At 34.5% G+C, this 15140-nt stretch overlaps 1 protein-coding gene across 1 annotated transcript in view; it reads left to right on the top strand.

The window, feature by feature from the left end:
* The window catches only part of ADAMTS6 (ADAM metallopeptidase with thrombospondin type 1 motif 6), a 264059-nt gene that overhangs the window by 152243 nt on the left and 96676 nt on the right, over positions 1 to 15140 (top strand). Inside the window, exons 10-11 of the mRNA XM_082652300.1 lie at positions 474 to 615; positions 12097 to 12204. Of these exons, the coding sequence (XP_082508426.1) occupies positions 474 to 615; positions 12097 to 12204 (250 nt within the window). The remainder of the gene's footprint in view (positions 1 to 473; positions 616 to 12096; positions 12205 to 15140) is intronic.

The raw sequence follows: 15140 nt of genomic DNA, 5'->3' as shown, positions 1-15140 counted from the left end.
GAAGCTTTGGACATGTCTTACCACAGCATCTCTTGTTCTGCCCAAGGTGGAAGTATATAGATTAGGTCTTTAAGGATCACAACCACAATTTTTTTTCCACATTTTATGTTTTTGATTCTACTACCAGATGTGGTTATATTTCCACTGAAAACAAACAAGAAGCTTAGAGCAGTATGAAATTGTTTTGATTCCTTCAGAAATTAGTTTAAATCAGTGTTTAAAGGCCAACATGACATTTTTAGATTGTTTTGTGAGATGCTTATATTGTGTCTTGGTGCTGGAAAAAAACTAGTGGAGCTCTTATTCAAGTTTTAGTAAAGATATTCTATTTTGCCATATGATTATTTATTTGTAGAATATATTGTTTTTCATGCATCAATTATTAAAACAAAGAGCTCAACACATGGTTTCATAACTGTGATTGAAATAGTCCACAGTGTACCTAATTTCCTTTGATCCTTTATGTTGAACAGTTCAGGCCGTGGTACTTGCCTTGATAATGAGCCTCCCAAGCGTGACTTTCTTTATCCAGCTGTGGCCCCAGGTCAGGTGTATGATGCTGATGAACAATGCCGTTTCCAGTATGGAGCAACATCCCGCCAATGTAAATATGGGGTAAGAAGTCTTAATCCTTATGTTTAGTCATTTATATGTGTTTTTCATGACACAATTGTTAAGATGGAATTTTAATGAATGTAGTTTACTTCTGGTAACAGTATTAACACAAATATGGCCTTTAACACTGCTCTTTTTCTGATATAATTTGTACAATATTTCTAAATGTTTGAGTAATCCTTAATTAGACAAGTTTCAAATATCTTGTGAGGGTTCTGGGCAGAATTTTAAAATTTTCTAACGTATTCCTTTTTTAAGGTCTGAGTTTACAATACCAACTTATGTTTGTCTTTGAAATATTACGATTTTGAAACCTCCCTGACTCCCCACCTTTTCTGGTACTCTAATAATTGGGTTAAGGGCATTTTTACTTTGGCTAGGAGCCTTTATTTTAACTTATACTTTTAGTACTGAGTCATTTCAAGTTGCTTTATCCACTGCCCACATTCTAACACGATAACTGAGTGCGGACAAGATGACATTAACCCAAATAGAGAAACAAGGAAAATTGCTATGGAAAAAAATGGAGGTATAATGATTGACTCTTCTTGTCTGCCTAAAAAAGTCTCAGTGTCTATCTCAAAAAATGTAAAAAAAAAATTCTTTTTTAAGTTTCATAGAGAAATATTTCAGTGTCTAATATAGGAAGATGTTCATAGTAGATACACAATAAAAGCACGTTGAGTGAAAGAATAGGATTTTTAAATGAAGGGTTTGTCAAAAAAATTGAAAATACATTTAAAAAGCAAGTTTAAGGCTTAGTTCCAACTTTTACGCAAATAGTGTATTTAAAATCCCTTTTTAAAAATCATAACAATAAAAAGAATTAAGTTTTAAGGTAGGTAAGACTAAACAATATATGCGTTGTACTGTACCAATTATTCTTCTTGGGTACAGTGCAAAAGAAAGTGATTCTTTAAAATATCCCTTGAATGACAAGTATATTATTATTCCTAGTAGGCTTTGGCAGCACATTTTGTGCACTAGATTCAAAGATTGTGTGCAACTATCTAAAGATCTAGAGCCTTGAGTAAAACTTTGGCATTTCTTGTCTCTCTGTGAAGAGTCTGTACTTGTTTCTTGTTTCTGTATGGTTTTAGTTTCTTTTTTCCCTTGGCTTGCTTTTTCCCTCAGAAAAAGTCAGTCAAACTTTAATCACAGTCTTTGTATATACTTGTAGCTTAGTAGGTTGAAATTCATGATCAAATGTGATTACAGATTTTCTGTTAGATTATTCTCATCTATGGTCTCTCATTTCTTTGTTAGCAAGTGAAAATGTTAATCTACGTTTAGTGCTATATATTACTAACAAAGTTTCTTGGGTTGTAACAGATTCTTTACAACCACTTACACCTCTTAAGCTTGTGCCTGAAAAATTGGGTTTACACAATTGACAGCACACACACACACCCCCCCCCAAAACACACGTGTTTTATCTGGATTATCCCTAAGATTTTAAATGATTCTAAATGCTACTTTAGAAAATAATAGTGGCTTGGAAGGTGAGAATCCAGACAGGTAAACAAGTCATACTTCTGATGGAAGCTGGAGGGAAAAACAAACCAGCCCTGATTTAGATGTCTATCTGAGTGTAGTATCCTGAGATGAATGCTGAACACAAGCACTGGAGGTTTAGAAAAGCACTGTAGCCTTTTAGTGAGGAGATACATTTGGTGTTGAAGCATCATGAAATGATCCCTCTTTCAACTAGCAGGTCTCTAATGATGATGTCAGGGAAGATTTTAAACAATGATCTGCAGAACGACCCAGAACTGCAGCAGTGGTCAGCTTTCCATCTCCGTCATGTGGTCATTGTGGGGACTATCAATGACTACATCTGTAGTTATGAAAAATCTTGCCTGAATTCTTTGTGAGTAGGTTCATTAATATACATTTGGCAATTTACCAGTGGAACAGAATAGAGACCCAAAAATGAACCTATGCATATACGATCAACTGATTTTCAATCAGGGTGCCAAGAATACACAATGGAAAAAGGATAGTCACTTCAATAAATGGCTTTGGAAAAACTGGACAGCCACATTCAGAAGAATAAAACTGGACTCTTATCTTACAACAGATGCAAAAATTAACTCAAAGTGGATTAAAGACAAATGTAAGACCCGAAACTATAAAACTACTAGAAGAAAATATAGGGGAAAATCTTCTTGATTTTGGTCTTGGCAGTGATTTCTTGATATGAAAAGCACAGGCAACAAAAGTAGATATAGACAAGTGGTACTACATCAAAATAAAACGCTCTGCACAGCAAAGGCAGTCAACAAAACGAAGAAGCAGTTTATGGAATTTGGAGAAATTATTTGCGAACCATATACCTGCTAACAGGTTAATGTCCAAAATGTATAAGGAACTCCTACAGTTTTAGCAAAAAAGCAAGTAATCCAATTTAAAAATGGGCAAAGGAACTGAATAGACATTTCTCAAAAAAAGATGTACAAATGACGAACAGGTATATGAAAAGTTGCTAAACATCACTAATCATCAGGAAAATACAAATCAAAACTGCAATGAGATATCACCTTACACCTGTTAGGATGGTTATTATAAAAAGAAAAAAGATAACTAGTGTTCACAAGAATGTGGAGAAAAGAGAATTCTTATACACTGTTGGTGGGAATGTAAATTTGTGCAGCCACTGTGGAAAACAATATGGAGCTTTCTCAAAAAATTAAAATTAGAACTACCATATTATCTAGGGTTCCTACTCCTGGGTGTATATACAGAGGAATTGAAGTCAGGATCTTTGAGTGTGTATTCTCATATTTATTGCAACATTATTCACAATAGCTAAGACATGGAAGCAACCTAAATGTTCATTGACCCCCAGCAGATTTTACTCAGCAACAACTTTTTACAGCGAACAGCAGCTAACTTGTTCTTGAAACCTTTAGAAAAAGAGTATGACAAGCATGCAAAGTGCTTTTCATTTACCTGGCACATGGCAGATATTCTATACACGTTTCCCTTTCCTCTGTGAATATCTATGTCATCCATGATACCATCCTATATAGCTGATATGCTAATAGTGCTTTAGGAGAATCTGAGCCATCTGTACTTTGGGGACCATGTTAAGATACTCTAAGGGTCACATTTTGACTCGTTCTCATCCTTCAATCTCAGCTCACATGCAGTTTCTCTTCAGAGAGATTTTCTCTCTGATCCATCTGTATGCAAAGGCTTCTCCCATTTACTTACATTTATGCTCCCAGTTAAAGCATAAAGGAAATTATGCTTTTCATTTCCTTCATAGCACTTATTACAATCCATAATCATTTTGCTTATTTGATTGCTTGTTAATAGTTAAATGTGATCTTCTAGGTAAGGCCTTTCCTAACAACCTTATCTAAACTTGCGCATGCATGCATGCACACATGCACACACGTACACAAACACACTCATTTCTTGTCATTTTTCCTTGCTTTATTTTAATCCTTACCATTTGTTACTTTCTAACATACTATGTATTTTACTTGTTCATCTTGCTTACTGCCTGCCTATTTATTCATGGATATTTATAAAGTGAGTAGCACAATGCCTGCCTCATAATAGGAGCTCATAAAATATTTGGTGAATAAATGAGTGAGAAGAATTATCTGGCAAAGAGAGAGAGGAGTAAATTGATACAGCCACTATGGAGAACAATATGGAGCTTCCTCAAAAAACTAAAAATAGAACTACCATATGACCCAGCAATCCCACTACTGGGCATATACTCTGAGAAAACCATAATTCAAAAAGAGACATGTACCACAATGTTCATTGCAGCTCTATTTACAATAGCCAGGACACGGAAGCAACCTAAGTGTCCATTGATAGATGAATGGATAAAGAAGATGTGGCACATATATATACAATGGAATATTCCTCAGCTGTGAAAAGAAACGAAATTGAGTTATTTGTAGTGAGGTGGATGGACCTAGAGTCTGTCATACAGACAGACTCTGTCATACATACAGAGTGAAGTAAGTCAGAAAGAGAAAAACAAATACTGTATGCTAACACATAATATGGAATCTAAGAAAAAAAATGGTCATGAAGAACCTAGGCGCAAGACAGGAATAAAGACACAGTCCTACTAGAGAATGGGCTTGAGGATTTGGGGAGGGGGAAGGGTAAGCTGTGACAAAGTGAGAGAGTGGCATGGACATATATACACTACCAAATGTAAAATAGATAGCTAGTGGGAAGCAGCCGCATAGCACAGGGAGATCAGCTCCGTGACCACCTAGTGGGGTGGGATAGGGAGTGGGGGAGGGAGATGCAAGAGGGAGGGGATATGGGGATATATGTATATATATAGCTGATTCACTTTGTTATACAGCAGAAACTAACACAACATTGTAAAGCAATTATACTCCAATAAAGATGTTTAAAAAAAGAGAGAGAGAGAGAGAGGAGAGAGGACCTTTGTGAAGACCATGAGGCTGTGTATTTGAAGAGCTGAGAGAAGGCCAGTGAGGCCGAAGCTCTCAAAGCAAGCATCATATACATGAGGCAAGAAAAGAGTAGGATCCAAATTACAGGCCATGTTAAGAATTCTAGGTTTCTAAGAGCAATGGAAAACTACTGAAAGATTTTTAATGAATGAAACCAAGATAACTTATTGATGTGCAGAGAATCACGGAATTTCAAAGACACATTATCTTAGGAAACAAATATGATTTTGTAATCTGGGAAAACCATATTGTAAAATTGATGACTTTTGTAAAGTGATCTATGTCCTCTTCCCTTCCCTTTTCTCTTCCCCTCCAAAAACACCCTACACAGAGTACTAAAGCAACTCTGCCACTGATAATACTCCCTTATAGCAATGCCCTTGTTTTTCTAGGGAATTGCAGATTTACTCTTATTTTATGGAAGGGTGCTGCTCCATAATTTTATGAAATGAATGGAGGTGTTTATGTACAGAAGTATGTGGGCTCCATAATTTTGACTTTAATATTGCAGAATCTCAGTGTATTGTGGTGGAAACAGAACATACAAAAAGAAAATATGACATTACTTTGGAAACTTTAAGACTTCTCATTCATTTTGAATCTTTCCAGAGGAAATATGTTTGTGGCAAGTGCTCTATTTTACTTACAGATCATTAAACTTTTTAATGTTTCTCTTCTACATACCTCAATTAAGTGATTAATGGTAGAATAATCTGTAAATGGCTAAGTGTACTACATTTGTTCCATACTTTAAGTTATGAGAGATTTTTAGGATCTAATATTAGACATGAAAGATCAAGGGAATATATATGTTTATATATAAAATTGGATTTATTAATTTATAGTAAGAAATGTAGCCTCTCTGTTTATATTCGGTCAACTGTACTGAAATCTGAACATTTTATTACCTAAGGAAGTCTACCCGGTAGACAAATTTATTATCAAAAGTTTTTTGGTAAGCATAGAATTAAAATACAGGATAGTATAAATTATTTTTATTTAACATATTAATTAATATCTTTAATAAGCATGCCATCAAGCTGTGTCTGCCTGAAGTATAGCTCTTTGGAGTAAGGGTAACCTGCTAAAGATAAGATATATTTGAGTTCTCTAATCAGGGTATTATCCCTGTGGAGTATACTTAAGACAGACCTCTTTTGTCTCTTAGACTCAGTTTTTAATGTTTTCATGGTTACTCCCTTTGTTTATTATTTTATCACTATCAATTAGCTAAGATTCAAGTAATTTTTGCTTTCTGATTGAGAATCATTCCAATAGAAATACTTTATTAGTCTTTTTAGGGTACTGTTGGCTACCTACCAAATTTTATTTTATTTTATTTATTTTTTTTGCGGTACACGGGCCTCTCACTGTTGTGGCCTCTCCCGCTGCGGAGCACAGGCTCCGGATGCGCAGGCTCAGCGGCCGTGGCTCACGGGCCCAGCCGCTCCACGGCATGTGGGATCTTCCTGGACCGGGGCATGAACCCGTGTCCCCTGCATCGGCAGGCAGACTCTCAACCACTGCGCCACCAGGGAAGCCCCCGAACTTTATTTTTAAGAGATGCAGATAACTTGGGAGAGGATAATAGTGAAATACTTAGAAGTACATATAAGGGAAGTTTAAAGAAATTGAGTTTGAATAGCCTGTGAAAAAGAAAGCTAAATGTTGGCTTCAAAATCACTTTCAGGCTTTGGAACATTTATTATAGTTTGATTCCTGGTAACAAATTGTTCTCCTTCCCCACCAAGAGCATTAAAAAACACAGTCGCCTTAATTTTTACAGCTGGAAGGTTGTAGATTAGGTGGTAGAATTTCAATTATTAAATATTGAAATTTTGTACTGAGGGAGATTGTAGAATCACTTTTCTTGAGGATTTTAAGGTAGCATAAATATTCTACAATATGGTTTGATATGGGCTTAGGGAATAAAAGGTATGGAATTGTTTTAACACCTCAATATTCTTTTGGAGTCCAAACATATATATCAGGCATATATACTTGACAAGAAGTTGACGTAATTTTTATTTTTCCTTGAATTTGAAGCCAAAATCATAGGTTCATAATCATTTGTGTTCTTAGAGATCAGTAGTTTTTACTCTGGGTTTGCTTCTTAGAAGTATTTTCTTAAAACAAGTTAATAATTTTTAACCCTTTCAAATTGATAATTAATTGTTTAATCTGCATTTCTAGATTAGTTTTTTATTTATATATGTATATATGTGTGTGTATTTAATGTATATATAAAATACATATATAACAAAAAATATATATAGATATGATCTTTTTTTTTTTGCCTTTTTTAGGATCTCTTGCACTTAAATTACCCACGTAACAGGATTAACCTATTTAAAGCTGAAATAAGGGTGCATTATTCTCTTTCTTCAAATGACTACTAAATACCTGGAGTCAGGCCACAGGGTCACCATATGTTGGTTTTCAGTTTTCCTTTGTGTGATACAATGATAAGTAACCTTTCTAATCACTGATGCTCCTTCTTGACTTCTTCAGTGCTCTGCTCTCCCCCTGGGCCATCATGATCCTTTATTCCGAATAGCTGTGGAGAGATATTACCTATAGGATAATGAGGGCAAAGAGAATATTTCATATCCAGAAGCAAGGACCAAAGATGGCCTAGGCTTTAGGGTTTCCCAAGGACAGAAAATTTGTGTGTATATCTTTATTGATCTTTACAGTTGTTTAAAAAATTTAAAAAAAAAAAACCTCTAGCAATAAAAATGCCATTTTCTCTTCATATACTGTTTTACTTTCTTAATGATACAATGGTTGTGAAATGGTTTTGCGCTTTTATGATATTCCTTGCCCCCTTATGTAAACTGCAAATTTTAATTTTCCCAGGTAAATCAAAGGGCTTTTCTTCCCATTTTTTAGCATCATTTAATAGCTATAGTTACTTGAAAAGAATGGAAACATTAGAAAAGATAATCCTAATTTCTTTTATTGTACTGAAAGGATCTTTGACTGTAAAATAATCAACTATTTTATTCTGATCAAAGGAGCCTGAGTTCAGTTCTTTACAAAGTTATTTTCTGAATATCAGGTAAATTATTCTTCATTAGGTAATTACTTCAAAACCCTCTCTATATATTTTTAATTATGATTTATACTTGCTAATATTTTCATTGTTATTAATGTTTGCAAACCGTGTCATTCATTTGAAAAATCAAATAGAATAGAAATCTGGAAGTTGATATTAAAATTTTAAATAAGTAGGAATGTTTTAACTGTCTTGTCTTTTGGAAGACCATGGAACACTTTTGAGGAGTATGTTAACAGTATCCTTAAGTGGTGATGTTACATTTAGAAGTTCCAATAATAATAATGTATAAGTTGGTGCCTAAGTTCATATATTGAATGGATATATTATGAATTAGTACATAATAGTCTTAATTTGAGATATCGTCCTTTAAAATACGGGTAAAGGGTAGAAGGATATTACGAACATTTAGTGAGTTTTTGTATTATGTTAAAATACAAGTAAACCTTTACTAATCAGCCTTAATTGGCCAATGACTTTATTCAATTTTGATACATTTAAAAGAAACTGAAAGTAGCTTAATTGTGTGGAGATATTTTGGGCATTGATATCAGACAGCTGATTCAAATCCAGATTTAGTTAGGATTGAAGCAAATTGCTAAGTCTTTCTGAACCTAAGTTTCTCATGATTTCTAAGATAAGAAGATTGTCATGATGATTAAATGAGATACAAAGATGCCTAGCACAGTAATTAACAGTATACCCTGAAAAAATGTTAGTTTCTTTCTTTTTTTTCCTGCCTACAACATTGCTGCTAAGAGGTTATTTAGTGTATGCTGGAGTATCTCCAGTGATGGGAAATTTCAGTTTTATCTTATGATTGTTCAGGTCTGACTTTTGGAAGATTTTCTGTACATTGAACTGAAATCTGCATAGCCCCCAGCTTTTTTAAACCTTTTATCCCCAGTTTTATTGAGAAATAATTGACATAGATCACTGTATAAGTTTATGGTGTACAGCATGATGGTTTGATCAACCATGGTGTAGGATCTAGCAGTTTAGAGAAAGAAGGGTATTTCTGAAAGTATGAAATTGTTCTCAGATTCTTTCAGGAAGTGTACCTCTTTCTCGGTAAGAAATAAAATTTTCTTGTTTTTTGTCTTCCAAGAGAATATTTTTTATCTTGGGATTCTTAATTGGGGTATCAAAATCTTTCTGCGGTACGCGGGTCTCTCACTGTTGTGGCCTCTCCCGTTGCGGAGCACAGGCTCGGGACGTGCAGGCTCAGCAGCCATAGCTCACGGGCCTAGCCGCTTTGTGGCATGTGGGATCTTCCCGGACCGGGGCACGAACCCGTGTCCCCTGCATCGGCAGGCAGACTCTCAGCCACTGCGCCACCAGGGAAGCCCCTCAAAATCTTTCTTAACCAAGTTAAAATTCTAGATGAGAGATCTATTTGAAAACTCTTCAGAGTCTTCTCCCAGACTAGCTTAACATCTTGAGAGTGTCTCCCATCCTTAGATTTCTAGTCCCATACTTTAAACAGCAATCTGAGAGAACTTAATGCCCTAGCAGAATTCAAATCCCCGAGAGCCCACTAACATAATAAAATCTTTTAAAAGCAAGAATCAAACTTTCAAAATGTGTCATTCCCTAAAGGATAAGAGGGCTTTATCAGAGGACTGTATTGTGAATCTTGAGATTAAAGTTTTGGAAAGAGTATCTTGAGCACTTGCCATTTTGGGTAGAGATTTTCAAGGCATTTTTGGAAAATAGAGTTTCTATAACTTGACTAAATAGTGTGTTTTCCTAATAGGTTCTATGAATACTGTCCTTTTCAATGATAGAATTTTCATTGCATAGTTCTGTCTAAAGAAACTTTAGGCTTCTTTTACTTCTGTCTAAAGTAATCATAAAATATCAAGAGGATGGTCCAGGATTATGGATAATTTTGTTAGCAATTTCCTAATACATTGTCCTAGCAATGCGTCTCTGTTTTTGTGAACATATTTCTCTTTGAATATGAATATTTTTGATACATGGGATAATATTTTAAGAGCTTAAAATGGTAATCCTACTGCTTTTAAAATAAACTAAGAGAATATATTTAGGAACATATAGTAAGAAACCATCTCCTATAGAAAAGGAAGAATAAAGTAGTATAAATAACATTCTCTTTAAACAGAAACTGAAGCTTTGAAAGAAAGAATTTGTAATACCTTGGACTGTAAGAACAGGAAAGTTTTATCTTTATATTATGATCCACAGCACATGTTTTTCTTTTCTGATGTTTTAACTTTATTCTAGCTCAGTAGTTCTCCATATGGAATTTAAAGCAGATGAATAAATTAGATATGATATATAAATTTTGAAAAGTATTTTAAAAGTCTAATATAAATTTTATGTCTCTTTCTCTGCCTGGTGGAGTGGAGCACCCTAAAGAGGGGCCCAAATAGATTCTTTCCTTTTGCTATACTCTGTGAGGCATCTCCATTTGTAGTAATGGTTAACCAGTGAATTCAGTGTTACCGCTGTATTTCTGAATTGTGTTTATGTGACATAAATTCTTTTTTAAAATTTTTAATTAAGATATAATTGACAAATAACATAATGTTAGTTTCAGTTTACAACATAATTATTCAATATTTGTATATATTGCAAAATGATCACAACAATAAATCTAGTTAATACCTATCACAATACACAGTTACAGACTTTTTTCTTGTGATGTGTGGCATAAGTTCTTACAATTATGTTTTGAGAATAAAAGGGCAGTTGGGGAATAATAGCAATAGAATTGAATGTTATATATAAATGTGTCTTTACATTCAAGATCAATATATTTTGCGCTTCCCTGGTGGCGCAGTGGTTGAGAGTCCGCCTGCCGATGCAGGGGACACGGGTTTATGCCCTGGTCCAGGAAGATCCCACATGCTGTGGAGCGGCTGGGTCCGTGAGCCATAGCTGCTGAGCCTGTGCATCCGAGCCTGTGCTCCGCAGCGGGAGAGGCCACAGCAGTGAGAGGCCCGCGTACCGCAAAAAAAAAAAAAAGATTAATATATTTTTATTGCAAATATGTATTTTTTACTTAATGGTTCCAGTTTAAATTAAAAACCTTTAATATCAGTAATGATGCTAGTCGACAATCATATATAACAATAAACTGAAAAATTTGAGTATTTTCTTCAAAGCAATCTGTGTTTTGGCTGTTCAAAGACTTTACTTTGGGATATGTTGGACAGCTTATTTTAAAATCTGATAGATTAATATAAGTGTGAACAAAATGAGGTATTTTATATTGCCAACATTACAATAAGTGTAATTCTCCCATGGTGAGGTGGGATAATGAGAAATCATAATAAAGAAGACAAAACAGCGCCAAATAACATCTGAAATATATCAGTTATGGAAATGGCACATAAATAGCAGCATTTGTTCAAAACCAAATTTCCCTTTCATGAAAGTGGGCTACATTGATGAACTAAAAATAACATTGCTAGATTGTTCTTTAGGCATTTATGAATTTTATAAATCACTTCCTGTCCATTCCCGTAGTGTCTCTCTTTCTCTCTTTTTAAAAAATACACTTTATTTGAATATTTCAGTAGGACTAGGAAATCACCTACTTGGCCACTCTATTAGTAATTGGAAAGTTTGTGCTATTGTATATTTTGGGGAGTAATAAACATATATTTCCTTTCTACATATTCATTCTTTCTCACTACTCTTCTCTATTAATGAAATTTCTGCACATTATTTTAAAAAGATTCTAATCAGTATTAAAAACTAAGATATACTTTATCCACTGAAATAAGAATCATAAAGACAAATATTAAAATGATTTTGTGAAACGAGTAACCTACCTTCCAGAAGGACCACCTCCAAAATCCTCATCTATGATGCTTCAACAACAGCAAGAGACAAGTAATGCTTAGTATTGCTTATATACTATGGGTATTTTTATAAAAGAGTGGACATGATTTTAGTCTCTACTTCTGATCAACTTGCTTTTGCCTTCTTTCCTAGGAAGTGTGTAGAGAGCTCTGGTGTCTCAGCAAAAGCAACCGCTGTGTCACCAACAGTATTCCCGCAGCTGAGGGAACACTCTGTCAAACTGGGAATATTGAAAAGGGGGTAAGCTCAAATGATTCATTAGCTATTTAACATGTAGACTAAACTGATAAATTTCTGGTGTTGATATTCAACCACTAGGGAATAATGCATACTAATTAAAATGTGCTTGAGAAAATAATAAATTCCTAGCCTAATGAATTATCTTGATATCTGCAAATATGCATTGTTTAGGAAAGTATAGTGAGCATTTTCTGGGTCAGTTTCACCTTTCTATATGTATACGTTTGAGTTATATTTGCACAAAAACATTCAACAACAATCTTATTTAATAGAGTCTGTTTAGTCATATGTCTGTTTTTTTTCCGACAGTATCCAAGAAAATTATGTGATCCTAAAGTAGATTTTATAACTATGGTCTAATGAGTCACTTTTGAATTGCAATGTGAGAGAAAGATCTAGTAGTAGAAGAATAGTTAATTTATTGAGCATAGAAATTGTTGCTAAATAATTTTCAGTTTCATCAGCCTAGTTTTCAAAAACTATAATTATTAAGAAATGTTCAAACAGATAAGAATATTTTAGCCTATTCCTGAAATTCTTTAGGAATTGCTATATATGTGGATTCTAAAATTTATTGCTATGGCCTGAATTTACAACAATAACGACACTGTCATCTGTTCTCAGTTCTGACTTCTTCCATGTTAGTTGGGCTAGTTTCAAAAAAGATTACACTGAATTTCAGCTTGCAATCTGACGTTTAAATAAAAAGAATGAAAGCTTTTGGGCAGCTGTCACAGTTTATTAATCCTTGCTGACGGCTTCATTCGGGACCCATGACCTAGTGCCATGTTGATGGCTTTTCCATGCTGAGTTTGGAAATGTTGGTAAATTATGCTAAATGTATGAATTGATAGGGTCATTTTTTAAAGATTAAGGATCTTTTTTTGAAACTTTTATAAGTAGCCAATAAAAATACAGAGACCTTCACACACTACCAAGAATTCCTTGCTTTTGTTCATAGATGTAATAGAAAATATTAGGAACTGCATTCTTGAAACAACAATCTGGGTTTATTTTGGAACCAACAATTCTTGTCAACGACAAGTAGCAATTTTTTTTTTTTTTACAAGTAGCAATTTACATCAATCTGTACTTCGAAGAAATACACAACTATAAGGGGAAAGTCACAGTGAGAATCTGGTTCTTTATTTGCCACTGATTGATTATTATTATTGTGATCTATACCAATCAGCCACTGTTTCTATTTGCCTGTAATAATACTATTACTAGGCCTGATGGATCTTTTTATTTTACTTTATTGTTTAACCCAAAGCACAAAGAACTCATTCTTTTAAACCTCAGAGCTCTCCTGAAAGCATTGTATAAACTATATAATCACTCTAAATAGGTAAACAACAAGTAGTGGCTATCTGAGAACACAGAACTCAACTCAATCATCTTTATGGTAAACACGTATTTAATATCTTAACATTTGTGCTTAATAGCAGGGCTCTGGAATGTCATATCTTACAGCTTATGTGCATATATTTGACAGAGATGACATTTACATGCCAATTACAATTTTGAAGGCTACTTAGAAAATGCTCAAAATAATATCAAAGCTGACAGTATTGAATTTAAATTTAGATAAGCGAATAGAAGGGAAATGTAATTACTTCTAAGCATAAATAAGAATAAGCACAGACAAGAAAACGTGAAGAAAATGGGGCAGAAATGTATTTGATTTCTAAAGATTCACTTTCTTAATCTAGGCTAATGGTTGTCAACTTTTTGATCCTTAAACCGTTTATTCAAATGCATTCTACATAATCCTGAGATATACATTTGAAAAAAATGGAAAAGCTCGGGTTAAAAGAACCCCTTGGCTGCCTCCTTACCCTGTCCTTAGAATCTTGTCAGCTTCCAGCATATCTTGGCACAGCATCTTGGGCTCCATGAAAATCTATTTAAGAACTTGGAAGCGTAGCAAAGTTTGTATACCAAGAGGTCATTAATATTCACAACATTAGAGTGTAGTTTCGTAAAGGCGATACATTGGATTTCATCATCTCAAATTAATTTACGAAACAAATCTTAGCCATTCTTCCAGAGGCATGGAAGGTCTGTAGACAGATTCAGGATAGGACTAGGAGGTTTTTAAATGAATGAATGAATGAAAATAACAAATACACATGCAGACTCCTAGAAAGAAAAAGGACAGAGTACTAGGAGAAGACACTCAAAATATCCCTATCATTAACTTTGAATTTATAAAAAGGCTTTCAAAGAACTAGATCAACTTACATTTTTAAGGGAAAAAGAATATAAAGAACTATTCATGTGAGCTGAGCACTTCATTATTTTTAACTTATTTTTTAACTAACTGCATATGCCGTGTTGTCTATTCATGAATTTTCGTTGTTGCTGCTTTTTTCCTTAAGAGAGAAGCATGTTTACTATTGACAAATGCGGATTTTCCTCTTAAGGCTATACCTATTTGGATCTTAAACAAGAGCCCAGAATTTTGACTCAAACCAAAACAGTCATGCAAACACTTAATGACAAAATTAAAGTGAAATTTTCTGTTGGTCTGGTCAACTTTGTGTGGCTAGTCTGTGTTCTTGCCATCTATAAATAGTTGACATTATCAGTAATAATGATGATAATATAATGAATAGTTTTATTTTTTATTAAATTTATTTATTTTATTTATTTATTTTTGGCTGCGTTGGGTCTTCGTTGCTGCGCACAGGCTTTCTCTAGTTGAGGCAAGTGGGAGATAACTCTTCATTGCGGTGCGCGGACTTCTCATTGCAGTGGCTTCTCTTGTTGCGGAGCATGGGCTCTAGGCACGTGGGATTCAGTAGTTGTGGCGCACAGGCTCAGTAGTTGTGGCTTGTGGGCTCCAGAGCAGCAGGCTCAGTAGTTGTGGCACATGGGCTTAGTTGCTCCGTGGAATGTAGGATCTTCCTGGACCAGGGCTCAGACCCGTGTCC

Source organism: Grampus griseus, assembly GCF_964374135.1.
Source record: "Grampus griseus genome assembly, chromosome: 3".
NCBI classification, from domain to species: Eukaryota; Metazoa; Chordata; class Mammalia; order Artiodactyla; family Delphinidae; genus Grampus; species Grampus griseus.
Note: the sequence above shows the minus strand (reverse complement) of the source record. Positions and strands in the feature narration are given on the sequence as shown.